Genomic DNA, 23,892 nt, shown 5'->3' with positions numbered 1-23,892 from the left:
TTTAGCCTACCTATCCTGATGCTTCCAAGACAGGACTCTCTGGATGCCATTCTTTTATTTTTTACTAGAGGCCGGATGCACGAAATTCGTGCAGGAGTAGGCCTTTGCAGCCCTGGCTGCCTCAGCCCTCACAGCCCCGGCTTCATCCAAACAGTAGAACCACTGTTGGGACATTCAGTCGATTTGCATATTATGCTTTTATTATTATAGATTTTACTTTTTTAATATTCCATAGCTTTCTTTTCCTTTCTTTTTTAAAATTTTTTTTATCAAAATGATTGGGGTGACATTGGTCAACATGAACATTTAGGTTTCAGGCATGGATTTTTATGTTACAAAATCTGTATATTGCAACGTATGCCCAGCACCCAAAGTCAAATCTTCTCCTGTCACCTCATATTAGGACCTCCTTCTCCCACCACCTCCTTCCCTCTGGCAACCACCACACTGTCTGTGTTCATAAGTTTCAGTTTTATATCCCACATATGAGTGAAATCATATGGTTCTGAGCTTTTTCTGTCTGACTTATTTATCTTCTATTTCTGCCTTGAGAGCCTCTGGAAATTCAAGTTTAAGCAGCTTTAACTCATCCAGTGGAAGATTCACACACACCAACCACAGCCACATAGCAAAACATTAGAGAAGCACCAGGACTTAGTGAGTAGTGAGTTCCTGGGGATCCAGCACTTCCGTTTTCAGGGCCTAAGTCTCTCTTTGTAGGGGTTGCCAGCTAAAAATGGACAAGCCAGGCTGGAGACAAGCAAAGGTGAGTCCGTGGTGCATCGCCAGCTGAGACTGGATCTCTCCTCTGAGGGCTGTTAAGTTTTTACCTGTCTTATTCTTTAAAAGATAAAGTTTCCAAACTACTTCCAAGTATTTGTAAAACAAACAATGCCACCTGCCAGCAATGTTGGCTTTCTTCTGAAATTGCTCTATTTACCTTGAAAACCACAAAATGTAAACAAGGGCACCTGATCAGAGAAGATCTTGAAACTGCTCACTCACTAAATTAACACCTGGGAAGGAAAGGCAGTTGACTTGGACTTGAACACACAATGTTCAAATCAATCTTTTATCTTAGTGGTGGCTTGAATAGTTAATGATTAGTAAGCTTTATGGAGATACGCAGAGACTTTTATAAACAAAATAAAACTTCTATTCATTTATTTCATACTCAGAAGAGAGTAAAACCAGTAAGACCCACCTACTATACACCACAGAAGTACAATCTTAATTCACACATACTTCCACTTAAAATAACAACCATGTGTATGCCACTCGCCCTCCCACTGGAGAGATTACTTATGCTACAGAGGATATAAAAACTGATGTGATTTGACTTTTTAGTTTGTCTTTTAATATTCCTAATACATCACAAAATAAAAGAGGATAAAAGAAATAATTTAATTTAAAATAGCTACTATTTATTTCATTGAAGAGTTTTCTCCATCTTCCCACACAAAAGTCACAAAAGTATAGAGTGGGGAGACTTCCTTTTTCTTTTCTTTTTTTCAGTGAAATCAGGAGAGTATTTGGGGAAGTTATTTAACGTCTCTGTACCTAAATTTCTTTACCTAAAAAGTGAGATATGACAGAGGATGTTACCCCTTCCCCCCAATATCCACTCTCTTCCTTTAGGGAACAGAAATGCACACGTTTTAGGTAGGCACATGACCAGCCCACTAGCACATTCTATAACTTCCTTACAGCAAGATACAACCATGTATATTACTTTCCTGTGGCTGCCATAACAAATGACCACAAATTTGGTGGCTTAAAACAACAGAAATTTATTTTTTTCTAGTTCTGGAAGCCAGAGGCCCAAAGTCTAAGTGTCCTCAGGGCCATGTTTCCTCTGAAGGTTCTAGGAGAGAATCCTCTCTTGCCTCTCTCGCCTTCAGATGGCTCTAGGTATTCCTTGGCTTATGGCAACACAATTCCATCCTTTGTCTGTCTTCATATGGCCTCCCTTCTATGTGTGTGTCTTCTCCTCTTCTGTCACTTATAAAGACACTTGTCATCAGGTTTGGAGCCCACTTGGGTAATCCAGGATAATCTTATCTCAAGAGTCTTAATCTAATTACATTTACAAAGACTCTTTTTCCTAACAAGGTAATATTCACAGGGGCTGAGAATTAGGACATGGGCTTATTGGGGGAGGGAGTACCATTCAATCCAGTATACCATGTGACTATGAAACATGAATAAGAGTAATATATGCAATTCCACATGTCCTTCTTGCCCTTACCCCCTTTCCACTAACTGAAAAATGGTGACTATCATCAGCAACTTTGAAAGCCATGTGTTGAGGATGGTAGAGTTGTAACATGGTTCTGGATCACTTACCTAGAAACTATTGAGAAAGAAACTTCTATCTTATATAAACCTTTGGTTTTTATTGTTGTTTTAGTTCTGTTATAACACCTTATCTAATACATGCAGATAATAATATCTTAATAATACACACTACTTAGGGCTGTATAAAGATTAAATGGATGAATAAAACCTAAAGCCTTGTGAACATTATCGTACACACAACAAAGCCTAAATAAGTGTTCATGCTTGGCAACAGAAATAGTAGAGCAGTCCTGGTCATATTTAGTTATCATTGATTTACTTGTCTATATCCTGAAGACCTAATTTATATTGGGGTAATGGCTTTATTTATACTCAAATAAATAAAGCACTTTCGTTTCAGTATTATACTCAAAAGAATAGCAAACATTCCATTACTATATAAAGAGGAAATGCAATTTTGCTTTGTATACCAATTATTACCCTAGGAACTACTTTAATGAAAAAGTACAAAAGGCCTGAGAAGCCTAGATGTCCCTTCCCCACAGGTACAAATCTTTCAAGTTACAGGTTAAATGCTATCTTAATAAGCTTTCTTCATCTCTCAAAACAGGAACTTAAAATCTCCATCCTCCCACAATACTGTCACCATACCTTTTTAATTAGCCCTTATCACTTTCTCCCTTGTGCTATAATTATTTATATGCATATCTTATCTCCCTCATTAGATTATAAATTCCTTGAGAGCAGCATTCATTTCTGATGCATTCAAACCATAGCAACTAGTTCACACACTGCATTGCACACAGTAGATTTTCAACAAATCTCTACTAAATGCATCCAAGATCTTGCAAAGTGTTGAAAAACATCAGCTTTGGACAAACCTGTCTCACCCTACAACCCTGAGCATGTTACTTTACTTCTTGAAAGTGTGGATTCCACATTTGTAAAATTGGGCTATTAAGAATTAAATAAGGTAACATGGATAAAGGTCATCATCAGCACTCAAAGTTTAAAGTTTCAACATGTAGGCCTTTCTATCCTCGGAAAAAGTCATCTTGGCTACTGAGTTAAAACATTCAGAGATGAAAGGTATTTATTCAGTATTTACAAAGAATCTGGACACACAACTAACTTTCCACACAACACTGGAGGGGAGACTTTTACACTTGAGCTGGCAGCTCAGGAAATTTGGCCCCAATACACGCTTAGTAAATGAGGGAGTCAAAGAGTTGTCCTCACTCCACTAAATCATGTGCATCACAAGTGTGAATTTTCTGCCCATCACTGCTTACTCTTAAGTGAGAGAAGTAAACTTCATAATCTAAAGCCGTGAATCAAAGTTCAAACATCATATATGTTTCAGATACACAACTAATGGTGTGAGTGCTGCCTTAACAGCAATTCATGAGACATTCACAGTATGAAGTCCTATTTTTCCATTCAGAACCACAGCAACATCCCTCAGAGACTAAAGTATTCAAACATGCAAGTACTTTTATAGTCCTGATTAGCTTCAACAAGAGAAGCAAAGAGGTAATATAGTCTGTTTTTATTTCATCCCTTCTTGAAAAGCTCACTAAGAAAACTTATTATCCAATTTCCATTGCCACTTAAGAGTTTAATATTATGGGATTAGCTATCAAATGTTTTTAATATAATGACTTACCACAAATACAACGAATCAACACAGCAGTAACATTCCACTGAACAATCTTAAAGATGTTTTAGTATACATCATGTGGAATTGCATATATTAGTATACATCATGTCATTGTTGGCTTGCATTTCCATTTTCTAAACTTCTTTGAATACCAGCTAACTATAATATGCTATAACCTAAAAATTTTTTAACTTAGCACATATAGACTTTTTTATCTTCTGTTATTCACACTACAGGGTTATATGTTAGAATGGATATTTGGCACCAACGAATTTAAATTTAGAGGTGTAGAATTTAAGACTATATTAAAATAGGGCTTCTGGTAGATAAATGCAGTATTCACATCTTCCCATGACTACATTAAAATTACAATTAAACTACAGAACAACCATCATTCAGAACCACCTGAAATCTAGCCGAACAGAAGTCCTACAACTAAAGATATAAAGAAGAAGCCATGTGGAGACTGGTAGGGGTTTCAGAGGCAAGGAACAGGCTGGTCCCACACCCACTGTGGTGATTAAAAATCAGGAGGGATAGCTCAGCTGCAGAAGTCCCACATGAGAAGCGAGGAGTCCCAACCCCACACCAGGCCCCCTGCCCAGGATTCCAGTACCCAGAGGCCAAGTCCTTACAACTTCTGAAAAACAGCAGGAATTATGGCTGAGGGAGGAGGGCTGCTGGAGTCCCAGGCTCTCCTCTCAAGAGGCCCATGCACAAACTTATTCAGACTCTGAGCTCCAGCACTGTGGCAGGGCATACAGGAGGAACTGAATTGTCTGACATGAGAGCAAGGGTTGAAGGGCTTTCTCCCAGACACAAGTGCTGACAGAGGCTGTTGTTCCTTTGCTGAGCCCTTTTGCCACAGAGTCAGCAGGCAAGTATAATATCTGAGTTTCCATCAACCTGGCTAACATTGTTTGTCCCACCCTGGTAATTCCTTGAGACCCATCCCACCCAACTTATAGACCCACAAGTGGCTTTTCCATATGAACGTCCTGTCTTGGCTCATGCTTGACTTTCCTAAAATATCTCAAACAAGCAACATCTGGCCTCAGAATGTCCTGTGCATCTTGCTAAGTGGCCCCAGGACTGACAATAGCAGCAACTGATCTTGGTTTGCAACTTGGCCTCTCCCAGGCACTTTCAAGCCCAGTTCAAGTAACAGCCATCTTCAGGTTGCTTTGTAGCTCATGCCAGATGACCCAGAGTAGGGCACAGGCAGCTGACCTTGGCTTGCACCTCCTGGGAGGCCCAGAGCCAACACACCTGGTGAACAACTTCAGACCATGCCAAAGCAACAGCCAACCACCACCACAAGTGACACACTCAAGGTGTAGACTCAGCAAGCACCAGAGCCCAGCTAAGGCAAGTCCTGCTCCATGGGATCAGCCACTACACAGCAGCTCCTCCGCAGCTGTCTTGGCTAGTCCTGGCAGCCAACTGACCTGGGGGTAAATCCCTCCCATTGAGATGCCAATAGGGATCAAGGCTCAAGTACAACAGGAGAGTACACACAGCCACAGGGAGGGCAAACCTAGAGTGCCCCACTTTGGTGACTGGGGAGGCTGCACCAATGGGCCTTATAGGATACCTACTACCTAAGGCCACTCTACCAAGAAAGGGAGATGTAACAGCTCTACTCAATACATAGAAACAAACACAAGGAGGCAGTAAAAATGAGGAGACAGCCCTAACTGGTTTGGCTCAATGGATAGAGTGTCGGCCTGTGGACTGAAAGGTCCCAGGTTCGATTCCGGTCAAGGGCATGTACCTGGGTTGCAGGCACATCCCCAGTAGGAGACGTGCAGGAGGCAGCTGATCGATGTTTCTCTCTCATCGATGTTTCTAACTCTCTATCCCTCTCCCTTCCTTTCTGTAAAAAATCAATAAAATATATTAAAAATAAAAAAAAAAAGCTAAAGGATTTCATCACCACCAAACCAATACTATAGGAAATGTTAAAGGGTCTTCTTTTAGAACAGTGGTTCTCAAACCTGTGGGTCGCAACCTCTTTGGCAGTCGAACAACCCTTTCACAGGGATCGCCTAAGACCATCCTGCATATCAGATATTTACATTACAATTCATAACAGTAGCAACATTACAGTTATGAAATAGCAACGAAAATAATTTTATGGTTGGGTCACAACATGAGAAACTGTATTTAAAGAGCCAGAAGGTTGAGAACCACTGTTTTAAAAGAAAGAAAAAATATTTTAAAAATATAAATAATAAGAAGGCAATAAATACATACCTATCAACAATTAATTTAAATGCAAATGAACTAAATGCTTCAATCAAAAGACAGGGTGGCTGAAGAGATAAAAAAAAATAATATTCTTACATATGCTGTCTACAAGAGACTCATCTCAGATGGAAAGACTGAAAGTAAAGATATGAAAAAAGATATTTCATTAAAAAGGAAACAAAAAAAAGCTAGGGTAATGATGCTTATACCAGACAAAATGGACTTTAAAACAAAGGGGATAATAACAGACAAAGAAGGACCCAGCATTTCCACTCCTGGGTATTTATCTGAAGAAACCCAGAACACTAAATCAAAAAGACATATACATCCATATATTCATTGTTGGCATTATTTACAATAACCAAGATATGGAAGCAACCTAAGTGTCCACCAAAAGTAGTGCGTATATGCAATGGAATATGACTCAGCCATAAAAAAAGAATGAAATCTTGCCATCTGCAATAACATGACGGACCTAGAGGGCATTGTGCTGAATGAAATAAGTCAGACAGAGAGAGACAAAGGCCATGTGATTTCATTTATATCTGGAATCTAAAAAAACAAAATAAATGAATAAGCAGAACAGAAACAGGTTCATAGATATAGAGAACAACCTGGTAGTTGCCAGATGGGAGAGAGTTGGGGGGAATTGGTGAAAAGGGTGAAGGCATTAATAAATACAAATTGGTAGTTACAGAATAGTCATGGGGATGTAAAGTATACTATAGGGAATATAGCCAATAATATTGTAATAACATGTATGGTGTCAGATGGGCACTCGATTTTACTAGACAATTTCAGTGGACAGTTTCCAGAACGCTGGTAACCTCCAACTTCAAGCTCCTGCATCTCTCTTCTCCTCTTCATGAGGATGATCCCTGACACCTGGAGAACTTGCCCAGCTGCAAGGAGGGGCAACCCAGAAGTGTGTTGTAAAAAGAGGGTGATAACACCTCCCGGGGCAACCCACAACCCAGAGGAAGGAAGTTAGCCCCAGCCTTGCTGTCCCTGGTAGGAGATGCTGTGGAATGTTCCTCATGGTTCCTCAGAGGGCCCCAGCAGGACTGAGTTCCAGTTGCCACAGTGGGGGGCATTCAGGAACACTTTATTGCCTTTCTTTCTTTAGGCTCACTCTTCCCCACTTTCTCACCTCCCAAACAGGACCTCCATCCAACTCTTCCAGGGTATGATTTGCAGGTACTCCAACTAACACAGTCCTGATCTATTTCTCCTCAGATATATTCAATAACAGTGGAACAACACATGAACTGAATCACACATATGCCTTTTATGAACTTAACAAATTTTAAGGTGTCATGAGGCTGGGAGTTTGAATAAATAATTTGGATGAGAGCTAAGATCAGAGAGAGATACGGAGTTTGGCAGGCTAAGACAATGAGCCAATGCTAACAGTATGAAATGTAACAGATTCTCTACTTCAAGCATGTCAAATTCACGGCCCGCGGGCCACATGTGGCCCACAATGAATATTTTTGCAGCCCAGCCAATATAATGGTAGGTAAGAAACGTTTTAATAAAAATTTCATAACTTAATTTTTACAATATCCTGTTATACATAATTATTAACAACGAACTACAACGTTCACTAATGACCGTTAACTATAATTGTGTTGCATTCATTTCCCTTATGCGCCTTAAGCACAGGCGCACCATTTCTCTCCACTAATACTAGCAGTGAATATTTTAGTAGCCGATTGCCACGTCAGTCTTGGACTGACTTGTTTGATGAGCAACAGGAAATATTTTGCTTTCGGAGAACAAGAAAAATAGGTTTATTTGTGTTACACTTATTAATTTGTGCAGTTATTTGTTGTCTGGTAAGTTAATGTCCAAGAAAAAATATTAATTTTTATTAAAATGTTCTATTATTTTATGTTAACAATTACTCATTTATTTCAGCTCTTTGTATTCAGCATGTCTCTAAATAAACGTACGTTTCAATGAAAATTGAAACTTTTGTTTCTTTGTGGCCCACATAAACTTAAACCTTGTTTATTTGGCCCGTGTTAGCCTTTGAGTTTGACATGCTTGCTCTACTTGGCTCCAAAGCACCCATTATGCAATACAGGAAGAAGGACATGAGGATTTGTAGAAGCAAATGAAAGGGCATCAAGAGTTTGGGTTAACAGATGGAAGTAAATTAGGAACTCCTGCCTAGGACTCCAGAGCTTTAAGTATGGCATGAAAAAAAGAGGGAGAGTCTCATCAGACTGCACCCCAATGTTCAGTTCTTTCTATGCCAGTAAGAATTACAATGACAAACAGGAGCTCACCAGAGAACAAACAAGGTAATAATATGAAGACTAGAGAAATCACTGAAGAATTTATAGCTGGCAGCAGGTGAAAGAATTTTTAAAAATTAAAACTGTAGCCAAGACCGGTTTGGCTCAGTGGAGAGAGTGTTGGTCTGTGGACTGAAGGGTCCCAGGTTCGATTCCGGTCAAGGGCATGTACCTTGGTTGCGGGCACATCCCCAGTGGGAGGTGTGCAGGAGGCAGCTGGTTGATGTTTCTCTCTCATCAATGTTTCTGACTCTCTATCTCTCTCCCTTTCTCTCTGTAAAAAATCAATAAAAATATATTTTAAAAAAAATTAAAACTGTAGAAGAAAAGATCTGTAGGAATATGATCATTCTAAACAAACACTTAAAGGGTATTGTGTGGGGAAAGGATTAGATTTAATCTATGTGGCTTTAAGAACCAACGGGTAAAGTTTATACGAGGGTATAATTCAATAGACAGTATGGTACAGTGGTTAAGAACAAACAGCTCTGGGGTCAAACTTGGTTTGAGTCCCATCTCTAACCAGTAACGACCTCGATGACCTTAAGATGATTGCATAACTTCTTTATACCTAACTCTCTCAGCTGCAAAATTGGGATAGCAACACTTTCCACTTTCTAGAAACACTTTATAATAAATCATAGGAAGCCCCAAGCACAGTGCAGCAAGTATTGAATGCTCAATAAATGCTAGTTATTTCAATCTAAAACAGTTTCAATCTTCATCAAAGAAAATTACACCAACACCAAATCTGAAGGAATTCAATAAAGCAATTGTTAAGGTAAAAGAGGAAGTAATTGTAATTGGCTCATACTGGAGAATCACCGTGTTAGACATGATTGACATGTTCAAGCACATAAAAAGTCGCAGCCACTACCTCGCAAGATGACTTTTTCACTTATGCACTTGAGTGTGTCACCACCATGAGTAGAAGCAAAATGTGAGAGTCCCAGCCTTTAAAATGACTTCCCTGCATTATCTGAAGAGATGGATTTGAGTTTAAAAATGACCTTGTCAATCTTCCTCTGAGTCCTCGATTTTCACTATCTTCTTTAGTGTTGACTGCACAGTAGAGAAATTCTCCACTTTAGTTCCAATTCCTGAAGCCTTCTGACTTATTCGTTCAAAACGACCTTGTGCTTGCCAGAAGTGGCCACTTGGTAGGCATAGTGGATTACAGAACAGTCACATGTCAAAGGACAACAGAATCTCAGAGTTGGAAATTCCAAAACCAAATGGCCCACCCCGGGGGAGTATCTGATCAACCAAGAGAAGGGCTGTCTTCTCGTCCCTCAGCCCTCCAGGAGAGCGGCTCCCTAGGTTCTCCATTTCATCGCCCAAAGGGTAATAAAAGGACACACAAAGCTCTCTTCTTTGACTTATATCAGCTTCTCCTTCTAAAAGAAAGACTTGTATCCACAAGCACAGACTTTTGGGGAAAATCCACACCATAGTAGAGTTCTCTAGAGAACGGGCGGAGTGGGGAGCAGGGGGAGAGAGTGCATAAAGGAACAAGGAAAGAAAAAAAAAGAAAAATCAAAAGACTATAAAGTCAACAAAAATAAATGCCATGATGGAATACGAGAGGAGAGGGTTAAATTGTATAACAAAAAGTATGAACAGTGTTAAGTCATGTTGATATTTTGTACCCTGATATGATGAGAGAAGGACAGCTAACCTCAGCGGTATTCTCAAAACCTTAACCCCAGTCTAATCATGAGAAAACATTAGGCAGACACAACCTGAGACACATTCTACAACATGCCTGGCCAGCACTCCCCAAAAGAATCAGGTTGTGAAAAAACAAGGAAGGACTTAAGTGTCACAGAGCAGAGAAGACTAAGTGGCAACGATGACTAAAGGCTACATGGGATCCAGGATGAGATCAGGAATGAGAAAAGAACATTAGTGGGAAAACTGGTGAAATCCGAAAAGTCTGGAATTCAGTGAACAGCAATGTACAAATGTAATTTGCATGCGGTACATGTAATTTCTCATGTACTATGATTATGTAAGATGCTAACATTAGGGAAAACTGGGTGAAGGGGCAATCTCTTTAGTACATTCTTAACCACTCCTCTGTACATCCAAATTTATTCCAAAGTTTATCTTTTAAAAATAGAGAATATTTTATCATTGAAAGAATTTTACACTCACTCAAGAGACAGCCACTGTGCTTCTGTTAACAGTATTCTGATAGTGTGCTTTTTACTGAAAAATAGCTGTCTGCCAAGTTTTAAATAACTCTTGGGAAGTTATTTGTTTGTTAAAACTTAATTTCCTCTGTTCATATGTGAGGCAATGTGACACGGTCAAAAGAACATTTCTCCTTGTATAATTGTGTGTATTGGGGAGAATCCTTTTAGCCTTTTTTGGAACTTTAGCTCCTCATTCAAAAAATGGGGGGAGTTACACTCTATTTTTAACCACCTAGAGAAGCTCTATATTTTGATTCATTTGAAAAAAACAGTATGAAAAGCAAAAGCCTTTTCAAATCAATGTGAGAATACCGTTTGGCTGAGGCCAAGGAACTGAGGTGTAGTGGGCTGTTGATACCTATTGTTTCTTCGAGTTTTCTAAAAAGGAACAGTCAGGGAAGGCGCTCTGGACACTTGGCAGAGGACTGTGGAAATGCAGGGCTGCTGATTCTGGGAGGCAAGTCCATGAAAAAGCAATGGTTTTTGAAGTAAAGGGAACCAGGGGATACGCTTGGGCAGAGAACAGTGTAATGCAAGGGCTGTTAACCAAGTGAAGGGACGAGGCATCTGGGACTACAAGGCCTGCTTGGCTATTGAGCAAGCCCATCTCCAGGAACCCTCCCCTGGTGCTCCATCAGGATGGGTTCCAAGAATCACAGGGGACGAGTCAGAGCTTTAAAAGGAAACCCTGGCCCTCGCCGGGTTGGCTCAGTGGATAGAGCATCGGCCTGGGGACTAAAGTGTCCCAGGTTCCATCCTGGTCAAGGGCACATGCCCAGGTTGCAGGCTCGGTCTCCAGTAGGAGGTGTGCAGGAGGCAACCTATCAATGATTCTCTCTCATCACTGATGTTTCTATCTTTCTCTCCCTCTCCCTTCCTCTCTGAAATCAAAAAATATATATTTCAAAGGAAACCCTGAATCCCCAATCAGAAAGGACCCCCCTTCTCCCATGATGAATGGGAGTGAGAGGAATAGTTTAGTCTTAAGCTAGGGAGAGAAAATGAGAGCAAACGAGCAACGATGATGTTCGATTGCAGGAAAAGCAGCCTTCCAGGGGCAGGACGGAGCACCTTGAGTGGTTCCTGCTGTGAACCAGTGCCCGCTGAATAAGGTGCCCCAAGGGTCTGAGTACCTGTATGTAATTACCTACTGGGTACAAAGCAGTTACCCAAGGGTTGCCTCAGACACACTAAAATAATCTTTGCACCTTAAAACAATTCACTGGGAAAGAGAAAAAGAAAAAACGCAGCCACAAACCCCGAAAGTTTATCTTTGAAAGATTAATCTTGCCTCTAACTGACAAAGAAATAAGGCTACCCACGCTCCTGGCAGTGAAGTTGGGGCACCCCTGGGACCCAGGTTTTATCACACAATCCCAGGGCAAAGTTTTGGCCTCTCGTCTAAAATCATCTAATGGCTATTTTTTGGGGTATCTACTATGGGGGAAGCTCTATGCTTGAAAAACACAAAAAGAGAAGAATAAAATCCTGCCCTTGAAGAAGTTGTAAGATAGAGCCAAATATGTTTAAAGGAAATACATCCTGCTTATCTATTCCAAGTTAACTGCCATTTGTATAGTGACTTAAAACACGTCCACGTTTATTCTCTGGAAAGATTTCCAGCCTCACAAAGCCTTGTGTGTTTGGCCTTGCTCTTGTTACTATCCACCCCGACTCCCACGGGCCAATGACAGGATGTCCTCTGAGGCTCAAGGCGGTTAGGTGACCTAGTTACAATGACACAGCCGGTGAGGGGCACAGTCAAAACCTGAACCCCATGCTTTTTCCCTTTACAAATGCAGATTTGTTGTCCCAGTTTGCGGTCAAGGCTTTTTATCTTTAAGGAGCTACAGTTCACAAAGGAGTCTCTGTGGATTCGTTTCCGTTTATCGTTACCACTCTGACTTCGACGTGCCTCTTCCACCTGAGGCAGCATTGTTTTTCTTCAGCTTAGGGAAGTTCTCACCCGTATCCCTTCACATACTGCTTCACGCCCATTTGCCTCTCCTTCTAGAACTTGCTTAGATACTGCCAAACCTTCTCAGTCTGTTCTCCAAGCTCAGCCACATTTTCCTTTTGTCTATCTCTCTGCACTGTAACCTGGGTGAGTTCCTCAGTTCCCTTTGCCAAAGCACTAATTCTCTCCTCATCTTTACATAATGTGCTAGATTGAACTTTTTTTAATATATATTTTATTGTTGATAGTGTTACGGATATCTCCCATTTCCCCATTTCCTCCCCTTTCTCCCAGCCCCTATCCACTCCCCCCAGGTCTTCACTACTCCATTGCCCATGTCCATGGGCTATGCATATCTATACTAATAAAAGGGTAAGATGCTAATTAGACCCAACAGACCAGACGTCTTCCGGATGTCATTCTGGACATCCTTCCTGACAAAGCTGGGGGCATGGGTGGCCTGCAAACCACCTGCAGCCCCTCGCCCAGGCTGGTCCTGCCCCACAGTGGGGACCCCAACCCCAATTGGGGGCGTGGCCAGCCTGCAAACCCCTGGCGGCCTTTCACCCAGGCCGGCCCCACCCCTCAGTGAGGACCCCCACCCCGATTGGGGGTGTGGTCAGCCTGCAAACCCCCAGCAGCCCCAAGCCCAGGTCAGCCCCACGCCCCCCCAGCAGGAACTCCCACCCCAATCCAGGGCCCCCTTCAGGGCAGGCCAGCTGGCCCCCACCCGTGGACCAGGTCTCTATCCTATCCTTTATAATAAAAGGGTAATATGAAAATTGACCCTAATGGCAGAACAACCGGAACGACCGCTGGACCAGTCACTAGGAGGCACACTGACCACCTCTTGGTCCCTTTCCCCAGCCAGCAGGCTCCAATCGCCTGATGGCCACTCGCAGCAGGGGCGGGGCCGGCGAGCAGGTGGGAACAGCTGACCTCTCAGTCCCTTCCCCCAGCCAGCAAGCTCCAATCACCCATTGGTGAATGGGGAAACAGGAGTGGGTGGCAGCGGAAGGCGGAGCAGACTGCAGGCAGCTGGGGAAGATGGTCCTGATTGCCGGCCAGGCCTAGGGACGAATTTCGTGCACCGGGCCTCTAGTAAATATATAAGTTCTTTGATTTATCTCTTCTCGCACCCCCTAACCACACATTGAGGTATGTTGGTCTGTTCCATACCTCCAGGCCTCACATCTTATTTTGTTGGTCAATTCATTTTGTTCATTAGATTCCACAAATAAGTGAGATCCTGTGATATTTGTCTTTCTCGGCTTGGCTTATTTCACTTAGCATAATAAAGGTCAAACTTTTTAGAGCCTGTCTGTCTTCCATTGGGCTTCTCTACCCTCTCCTGTCTTGGAAATCATTTCCACGCACTCGCTGCACAGTCTCTGGCAGGTTGATCTGCTTTTTGTCACACTGCTGACTCTCCTTCACAGTTTTATTGTGAGTCCTTCCTTGTAATGCAGAACCAACACTAAATGGCCCTGTCCTGATTAATGAGACGCTAAGTTGTCTTTCAGAGACAACAGACCAAAACCACGCGTCATGCAGCTGAAGCATGTGCAGAGGAAAGAGCTGTGACCTCCAGCTGCACCGGGAACCAAAGTCTCACCACCACCACCACCACCACCACCACCCCCACTGAACCAAAAGGCAGCACAGAACCAGAACTTGACACCCAGGACCCTTTCAGAAGCCCAGGGTCCACTGTCCAGGAAGATCTGGTGTTGGCGCTCCTGTACCATAAATGGCTAAGTTCTAAGGTCCTCCAGCTAAAACACGCCTGCCAGCACTTTGCATACCTGTTCCCGTAACCCTAAAAACCCGTTAGCCCAGTCCAGTGAGCAAGATGGATCTGAGGCACCCTTAGGTCTCCCATCTTCTCAGTGAGCGCCTTCTTGACCAATAACCCTTGTCTTACTCCAAACTCAGACATTTTGAGTGTTGGCCTTTTGAAGTGTCAGGCACACAAACTTGGGTCTTGGTAACATCCCCAGTGGGGAGTGTCCCTACTGCACGATTTTATGGGTGCTTCTCATGGGCAGTGTATTTCCCACAGCCTGCCTTATGTTAACTTTTCCACCTGGGGAGAAGTGTGGATCTCTTATTCAAAGTGACCAATGTAACTCAAAGTACATTTACTGTGCTTGTCACTCTCTCCGCCAGGTTCTGAGTTTAGGCAGAATGAAACATGATATTTTTATAATGAGAATTGTGTGGAAAGTGCCTATCACAGAGAGTAAAACGTGGGAAATATTTTCCAGATGTTAACATTCCCTTCCCCAGGGCAGTAAGTAGCACGTCCTGACTCGGCTGTGGGCTCTGGGGACTCCTTCCATTCTCTCTCCACATTTTTATCCCTTATTACAGCTGCTTTTCACCATGTGAGAAGGATGACGGCAGTATGTTCAAAATGAATGTTGTTTTAAAATTATTTTTATTGTTATAAGTACACACAAACTATGAAATTGATTTGAGCAAGCTTTTAATTAGTGGTTTTAGTCGCATATGATTATTTGCAGGTTCTATTAATCTTCCTTTCATAACAGTCAAATAATAATCTCCTACTAGGACTAATTTCTCAGTTGATAGTATCAAGCTATTTCTACAATTATACGTAGAAAAGAGTTCTAGGACAATTGTTAGTTACTACACACCATCCAAAGTGACATTTAAAAAGCTAAGCTAACACATCACTGTCACTCTCCTGGAGATTTTACAAAGATAAACTAAAGAGCTGCTAATGAAACACTAACATTTATAGCATAACTGTCACAGAAACACATATACATTCAGCTGAATTTACTGGTTTGAAAAGTGGCCTCTCACAGTTTATTTCCAAGATTTCCTTTCAATGGATAGACTACTGTCCAGCAAAAATAAAAAATAAAAGAAAGAAAACTATTCTTTCATAAATAATGAAAAACAATGAGGAAATTTTTGAAAGAATTTTCAAATATTTATATTTGAAAGCTTCACATTGAATAAATTACTTATTTTAAGATTAAAAATTATCCCTGCTCCCTGAGGTCACATAATAAAAATATATATTTGTTTCTTACCTCTGAACTTCTTGGGAGGGTTGGCAAGGTCCCCTGCCTCCGGGTGCACCACACACCTGTCATCCACTAACCTAGAAGGAAAAGCATGATTATGTTGTTAACATTGTCATGTTCAAAGAGCATAGACAGCACATGGACATTGTATAAATATATACAAAGAGTTTTAATACTATTATTCATTAAAAAGCTTTTTAATGTCCTGGATTTATAAAACAATGTGACTATAAAGGGATTAATTAAAGCAGGAACTATGAAATTCAAAATTAAGAAAGATTGGTAAGTGGTAGGACACTGGTTAAATCATGACATAGACAAACCATGGAACATTGTAGAACTATGTAAAATTCTATTTACAAAATGCATTAGCCTATAAAACGTTTATAATATGTTGTGAAAATAGGTGGTCATCCTATATAATAAAAGCCCAGCGACCAAAACGCAGAACGACCAGAGACCAAAATGACTGCAGATCCTTGCTCACGCTGGCCCCGCCCCCTAGAGGGGATCCCTACCCCAATCAGGGGCAGGGCCAGCCTGCAAACTGCCCATGGCCCCTCACCAGGGCCGGCCCTGCCCCCTAGTGGGGCCCCCACCCTGATTGGGGGTGTGGCCAGCCTGAAAACCACCCACGGCCCCTCACCCCAGCCAGCCCTGCTCCACAGTGGAGACCCCCACCCTGACCCGGGGCCCCCATCAGGGCAGGCCATCCAGCCCCCACCCGTGCACCAGGACTCTATCCTATATAATAAAAGGGTAATATGCAAAGTAACCCTAACAGCGGAATGATCAGAAAGACCGCTGGACCAGTCACTATGAGATGCACTGACCACCTCTTGGTCCCTTTCCCTGGCCAGCAGGCTACAATCGCCTCATGGCAAATGGGGAACTGGGGGTGGGTGGCGGTGGCAGGTGGGGAGAGCTGCGGGCAGCCGGGGAAGATGGCCCTGATCCACACACGAATTTCATGCGCCAGGCCTCTAGTAAGTCAATAAAACATAAAATATATGCTTATATACACACATGGAACACAGACACCAATACATTAACTTTGGTCAGATTACCTGTAGTTTTTATTTTCCTTTTTTTTCCTCCTGTGTTTTGTTTTTCTCACTGGGAATGTGTAAAATGATGAAGTCAGGCTTACAGAGTGACCACCGAGTGGGTGGTTATGAGCACACATCCTGCGTGCAAACCTGGCTCAGCCCCCTCCTAGCCAGGTGACTGGACCTCCTTCTGGACCTCACAGCATTGTTAGGAGGATTAAATGACTTCCGATGCTAAGTTTACAGACATGACTTAATACCCACAAAGTGCCAAGTACAGTTTCTGGCATATAGGAAGCCCTTAAATAAGTGTTTAACAGATCAATAAAATCAAGGATCTTGCCTGCCTTATTCCTCACCATCCTGTCTGCTTCTAGAAGAGTGCCTGGCACATCGTAGGTACTCAATAAATATGAACCCAATGAATAAACTGTCTTTATAGTTACAAATACGTTTCATCCCTACTAAAAGAGTGACAAGAAGCCAATTTCTCAGACAATTCCAAGAGAGAGAAGCAGAATCCCTGTCCTGAGAGCCAATCACACCCCTGTTCAAAGGGGAATATTTAACCACCGAAGACTAACGTTCATTTTCTCCACATTTTCTCCAAGGGTGGGAATAACTGGGTCTTTCCCAGGATATTGTAAAAAATGCAAGTGAATTAGTTCCAAGTGTGTGAATTCATTTGAAGGAAGATGCCCACGTTGCAATTTTCTGTTTTATTAAAAAAAAAAGAAAAAAAACATATTAACCAGACTTCCTAGTATGTATCAACTCCAACATAGAGAAAAACCCAATTTGTGATCAAATGTCCCCTTAGCTAGGATGATTAACCACATCGAAACTGTGGTTCCTGGTTTATCTGGTTACCAGAAGCAGAGACTTCCTAAATCACCAGATTTGTCTACAGGATCCAATTTCCTCAAAACAAAATGCTAATTTGGTCAAGCAATATGGTTATTTCTTTTATTTATTTATTTTTTTTACATACTTCATTCATACTGGTTTTCTACAGTGTGGTTTTACAAGAGCTGCCAAGCATGCAAAAAATTCCTTTTAAGAGTCTTTAAAACTGTTTTCTTAGAAACAGGAAGTCACGCTGGGTCAAGAGAAAGCAAACCCAAGCCTCTCCTATATCCAACTTCAGTCTCTAACACTGAATGCAAAAGGCTCAGAGAGTCCCGAGACTACCAAACGTGATATTTAATTTTTTTAAAAAATACTGTGAGGGAAAGGTCAGCTTTTCTAATTAGTTGAGACATGTTAAGAATCCAAAACATAACAATAATAAAAAAACATAGTCTTCTTTAGAGCACGTTAAAATTATATAAAAAGCAACAGACATTCTACTCATTCTTCGTGCCTCTCCATTCCCACAGAACTACAGGCTCCCACCAGAAGGCCCTCTGAGGGCGCCCACCTGCATGGGCTAGCCATCAAGAGGAATGGGGAAAACTAAAGGTAAAAAACCAGATCACAGTGCATTTATGTAGATACTTATGCCTATCCTCAATGACCCCGTAAACCCGATAAAAACTTAATCATTAAGAATGACTTCCGTTCTAAGAATTTGCCCTATTCTTTATACCCAAATGTCTGTGAAACTCACAAAAACAATCAGTTCATCTCAGGACTGCAACTGAGAATAGAAGGGTAGAAAAAAAGCAAAGAGGGTGAATCTGTTATAAAGACATATACGATCATTGAAGTTAAAAGTTAAACAGGATTTTAATGGTGATCACTGGCACAACTTCTACAATATCCCCAACACCTCTTCCTGAACACCTCCAGGGCCAGAGTACTCCTCATTTATCATCTTTCTAACAGTACTGCTATTAGAAATGTGTTTTATGTGGAGGTGAAATAGCACCCTGTGCTTCCCATCACAGTACTTAGCACATTTTTTATACATATAGATATATATGTATATATAAACTTTTTATATTTTTTTTTCATATACCCAAGTGGCAATATCCTAGAAACTAACCACCGGAATACAGATGTGCCCCAAACAAGTGGGACAGGGGACTCTTCCCTCCTCCTTTCCGATACTAAGTGTACAGTCATGCATCCTCAGATTCATAGTAGCTCCTGTAGCAGTCAAGCCCACCTCTGCTGTTCACTGGGTTTTTATAGCTAAACCACGATTCCAGGATCTTTCGTGTGAACTACTGATAAGACAGGCTCTCACATCCACCATCGGGACAGTTATTTTCTATAATCTAAGGACAAGAATTTAATAGGGATAAATATGAAGATCAACCTTTAGCCTCTGAGTAGAAATCATCTGGAAATCATCTATTGCATCTCTAGATAATTCATTTAAACACCCTGTCATGATTACTGCCCATTTTAATTACTCATAAACAATGTTTCCCCAATTTGGCTAATCAGTTGAATCCTGTGGGGAGTTAAAATAATCATCATCAGGGGAGAACCAAGATGGCGGCGTAGGGAGTGGACCTGTGCGTGCTGCTCTCTCACAGCATCATTGAAACTACCAACTATGAGGCAAACAACCACTACTCAGAACCATGGGGAAGTTGGCCCAGTGGGAGATCTACAACTGGAAGAAAAGAAAGAAGCACAGTGAGACTGAGTGGGAGCTATGGAGGCACCAAAACCAGAGGTACGCAGTCACACGCCAGGCGGGCTGCAACTGAATTTGTGGTGTTTTTTTTCAATCGGAAGCGGTTACAAACCCTCGAATCCTCTGGGCTTGCTCGGGGCGGGTCTCTGAGGCCCCCGATCCCACGGGGAGAGGCGGCCACGGCCTTGCAGCGGTCGGAGAGCAAGGGAAGCTCTGACGCGCAGCTGCTCGCCGGCACTGAGGGACAAGAAGTCCTGGTGTCCCGGGGAGGCGAGGGGCGCGGAGACGCCGCCATCGCTATTTCCTCCGCGCTGGCGACTCCCTGAGACCCCGCCCTATCATCCGGGTTGTGCCAGAGGCACAAGAGGGAATGACTGTGCTTTTACAAACTCTCAAATCCACTGAGCTGGTTCGGGCGGGTCTCTGAGGCCCCAGGCCCCACGGGGAGAGACGGCACGGCCTTCCAGCAGTCAGAAAGCGAGGGAGGCTCTGGCGCTCGGCCGGCTGCTCGCCGGCACTGGGGGACACAAAGTCCCGGTGTCCTGGATAGGCAAGGGGCCGCTGAGACTCCGCCCGGCGACTCCCTGTGACCCCGCCCTACGTAATTTACATTCCAATCCGGGCTGTGCCAGAGTCACAAGTAGAAACGCCTTTGCTTTTGCAAACTTTCAAATCCACTGAGCTGGTTCGGGCGGGATCATGAGGCACCAGACCCTACGGGGAGAGGCAGCACGGCCTTGCAGCCATCAGAAAGCAAGGGAGGCTCTGTCGTACAGCTGCTCACCCGCACTGGGGGACGCAAAGCCCCGGTGGAGAGGCAAGGGGCCGCGGAGACTCAGCCAGTGCTATTTGCTCCGCCATGGCGACTCCCTGAGACCCAGCCCTAATCAATTTACATCCCCATCCAAGCTGTGCCAGGTGCACAAAAAGACCCACCTGCGCTTCTGCAGCCTAACCCAACAAATTGCAGACTTCAACTGCTCGCAGCCATGGGAGACACACTCAAGAAGCAGACCCAGGAGAACCAGGATGGCGGCGTAAAGAAGAGACCTGTGCGTGCTGCCTCACACAACAACATCGAAACTACCAACTATAGGACAAACAGCTATCATACGGAACCATGGGAAAGTTGGCCCAGTGGAAGCTCTACAACTGGAAGGAAAGAAAGAACATTGAGACTGAGTAGGATGTGCAGAGACACCAAGTACAGAGCCCAACCCAACAAACTGCAGATTTCAACACCTCACATAGAAAGAAGAGCATTGAGACTGAGTAGGATGTGCAGAGACACCAAGTACAGAGCCCAACCCAACAAACTGCAGATTTCAACTCCTCACATAGAAAGAAGAGCATTGAGACTGAGTAGGATGTGCAGAGGCACCAGGTACAGAGCCCAACCCAGCAGGCTGCAGATTTCAGCTCCTCGAATCCAGGAGGGACGCAATCGGGGGGCGGAGTCGGGTTCGGGGCAGGCCGGGGCTGGGCCTGGCTGGGCCGGCGCTGTGGAACCGCTGTACCAGCAGGCGCACAAACATGCCCACCATTTCCAGTCTCGCATGGGGCGTTGGGGGACGGCAGACAGGCAGTCTGTGCACTTGGTGGAGGGCATGATCCGAGCAGGAGTGCTGGATGTTCAGCCACCAGGAACGCCTGGAGATTTTGTCTGGTGGGGAGCTGCCCGGCAGGGGACAGAGGGCCAAACTTCGTGTTTCCCCGGTAAGGCTGGGATGGCCCCAGTGAGGTCTGGACAGCCCTGGTGAGAACGATACGGCCCCGGTGAGGTTGAAACGGTCCCGGTGAGGTCGGGACGGCCCCGGAGAGGTTGAAACGGCCCCGGTAAGGTAGGGACGGCCCTGGTGAGGTCGGGACGGCCCCAGTGAGGTTGAAACGGCCCCAGTGAGGTCGGGACGGCCCCGGTGAGGTTGAAACGGCCCCGGTGAGGTCAGGACGGCCCTGGTGAGGTTGAAATGGCCCCGGTGAGGTCGGGACGGCCCCAGTGAGGTTGAAACTGCCCCGGTGAGGTCGGGACGGCCCTCGGTGAGGTTGAAACGGCCCCGGTGAGGTCGGGATGGCCCCGGTGAGGTCGGGATGGCCCCGGTGAGGCTGTAACGGCCCTGGTGAGGCTGAGACAGCCCTGGTGAGGTTGAGACTGCTCCAGTGAGGTTGGGACAGATAATGGGGACCAGTATAGACTGATGAACAGGGGTAGATACAGAGGCAGAGCAACATTGAACAGACTGTCAAACTACAGTGGGAAGCCTGGGGAGGGTTTGGGGTGGGGATTAAGAGATCAACCGAAGAACTTATATGCATGCATATAAGATTAACCAATGGACACAAGACACCGGGGGGTGGGGGGGGTAGGGGACGGGGGAATGTCAAGGGGGGGGGAGGAGACATATGTAATACTCTTTGTAATACTTTAAGAAATAAAAATTATAAAAAAAATAAAATAAAATAAAATAAAATAATCATCATCATAGTAAGAGTAACAAAAACAACAAAACACTTCTTTGGTATGGATCTACAAAATCAAAATTTGTAGGGATCAGGAATAAGACTGTATTTTTGTGAAAGTTCCCTAACCTTCTTTAAATAGATCAGATATACCTGTCTTGCACTCCCATGGTACCCTAGGTACCCCTATCAATAGAACTTACCACACTCCATCCTAGTTTCTCATTTATGCCTGTCTCTAACACTATAAATTATTAAGTTCCAAGAGAGTCAGGCCATTTGTGTTTTGCTCACCATAATATGCCCAGCTTTAAATATTAGGCCTCAAACACTTCTAATGCTAAATAATTTTAATGAATAAGGATTCTTTGAATCACTGAACAAATCAGTAATGTCACTTTTGGTAAATCATACCTAGCCAAAGAAATACCTAGAACCAATAAACAGCTGCCTAATAGTAGATGGGAGAAAGGGTCAGAAATATTCCCCATCCAGATATTTCTCAGAAAGTTATCACAAGTGTCAAATCCTAAAAAGGGCCAAGACAGCCTTCTCTAAATAACAATTTCTCATGTAGTACCTTTCAACCCAGTACATTAGCACCCTTCATAATGGGCTGCATTTACTTCTCTCGTGTCTGAATCAGCAAGTAAGCCAACAGGCACCTGCCTAAAATTCTCAATCTGTCACTGACACTCAACTATCATAAAACCTGTAATCTTTCATATATATATATCTTCTCTTCATAAGGTCACAACTGTACATTATTTATTTTAATAAGAAAAGAATCATTCAACTATTAGACTATCCAAGGTATCTATAAGCAGATTTCAGTAGCTACATTGAATGATTTTATATATTAAAAAATATACCTTTTACTACCACCCTCAGCCCCCTGCACCTCTTGTAACCACCACACTACACTGTTGCCTGTGACTATGAGTTTTTGATTGTTTGTAAATGTCTAAGTTAAAAAAGTACCATTGATTTTTAAAATATATATGAGTCAAATTTTAACTGGGAATATAGACATATCCCCTAAAGAAATCTTGCAAACATGAATCTAGAAACATGTACAAGAGTGTTCGAGGCAACACTGTTCAAGGTGGCAAAACTGGAAACACACAAATGTCCATCAATAGTAACATAAATAAATTGCAACTAAATGAAAATTTCACACAATGTGTAACTATTTTGAAAGTGAATAAACCTGGCTTCTTACCTAAACTGTTTCTCCTCACAAATTCCTCACCACCCCGAAACATCATTCACCTCCCTCCTGTACCTTCATTTAAAATTAATAGGAGATGGGGGGGTTGGTGAAGGTGGGCAAAAGGGGTGGGAGAATAGGGATGAAAAGAGACTTTGCTTAGAGTGATGGGCACAAGATAGAGTGTGCAGATCATGTTCTATTGAGCTGCACACTTGAAACCTGTATGGTTTTGCAAACCAATGTCACTCCAATAAATTCAATTTTTAGAAAATGAAAGGTCAAGAAAAAGAAGTAGTGCTAAATTAGAAGGCAAAAAACCTGAGTTCTAATCCTTGGTCTGCCACTCTATAACCAGCTGTGTTTATGCTGTCAACCTCTCCTAGCCTCATTTGTTAAATGGGTCAGTTGTGACCTCCCAGTTCCTTCTATGTCTGTGGCTACTCATTTCTCTGATCCTGTTTTGTAATTAGAGTTGGCCTCTGGTATCATCCTTCAATAGCAGATTCTGACATTTATAATATTTTATGAACTTGCAGTTATAAAGTTTAACTGTTTAGTATTGATTTTTTAAGTGTATGCATTATTTCAGCATTCCAAGCAAAGTACTAATATGTGAGTTTGTTCCATTCTTTCACCATTGTCTTAGAACACAGTATTTTAAAATCTTAAGATCTAAAAAAAATTTTAAAAAAAATAAAATCTTAATATCTTGCTATTTAGTCATATGGACATCTTTTTTTGTTTTCTTTTTTGTTTTACCCACCAATACTCAAGTTGCTCAAATAAGGAACCAACCTCAAGGCCTGTAGATTCTTGTTTGTATGTAAATTAATATGTCTCATAATTCAGAGTAACTTA

General features: G+C 42.8%; 1 protein-coding gene across 2 annotated transcripts in view; it reads right to left on the bottom strand.

Annotated features, from left to right (window-relative positions):
- ITPR2 (inositol 1,4,5-trisphosphate receptor type 2) overlaps positions 1–23,892 on the bottom strand; it is a 417,029-nt gene that overhangs the window by 367,795 nt on the left and 25,342 nt on the right. The window contains exons 1-2 of one of the 2 annotated variants that reach the window (XM_023744344.1): positions 16,793–17,180; positions 15,732–15,802 (exon numbers count right to left, since the gene is read on the bottom strand). In XM_023744344.1, coding sequence (XP_023600112.1) covers positions 15,732–15,802; positions 16,793–16,911 — 190 coding nt within the window. In that variant the 5' untranslated portion in view covers positions 16,912–17,180. Of the gene's footprint in view, positions 1–15,731; positions 15,803–16,792; positions 17,181–23,892 lie in introns of those variants that run through there. The other variant, XM_023744345.1, reaches the window with a different exon arrangement.

Source organism: Myotis lucifugus, unplaced genomic scaffold (assembly GCF_000147115.1).
Source record: "Myotis lucifugus unplaced genomic scaffold, Myoluc2.0 scaffold_451, whole genome shotgun sequence".
Classification (NCBI taxonomy): Eukaryota; Metazoa; Chordata; class Mammalia; order Chiroptera; family Vespertilionidae; genus Myotis; species Myotis lucifugus.
The sequence above is the reverse complement of the archived record's forward strand: the minus strand, read 5'-3'. Positions and strand labels throughout refer to the sequence as shown.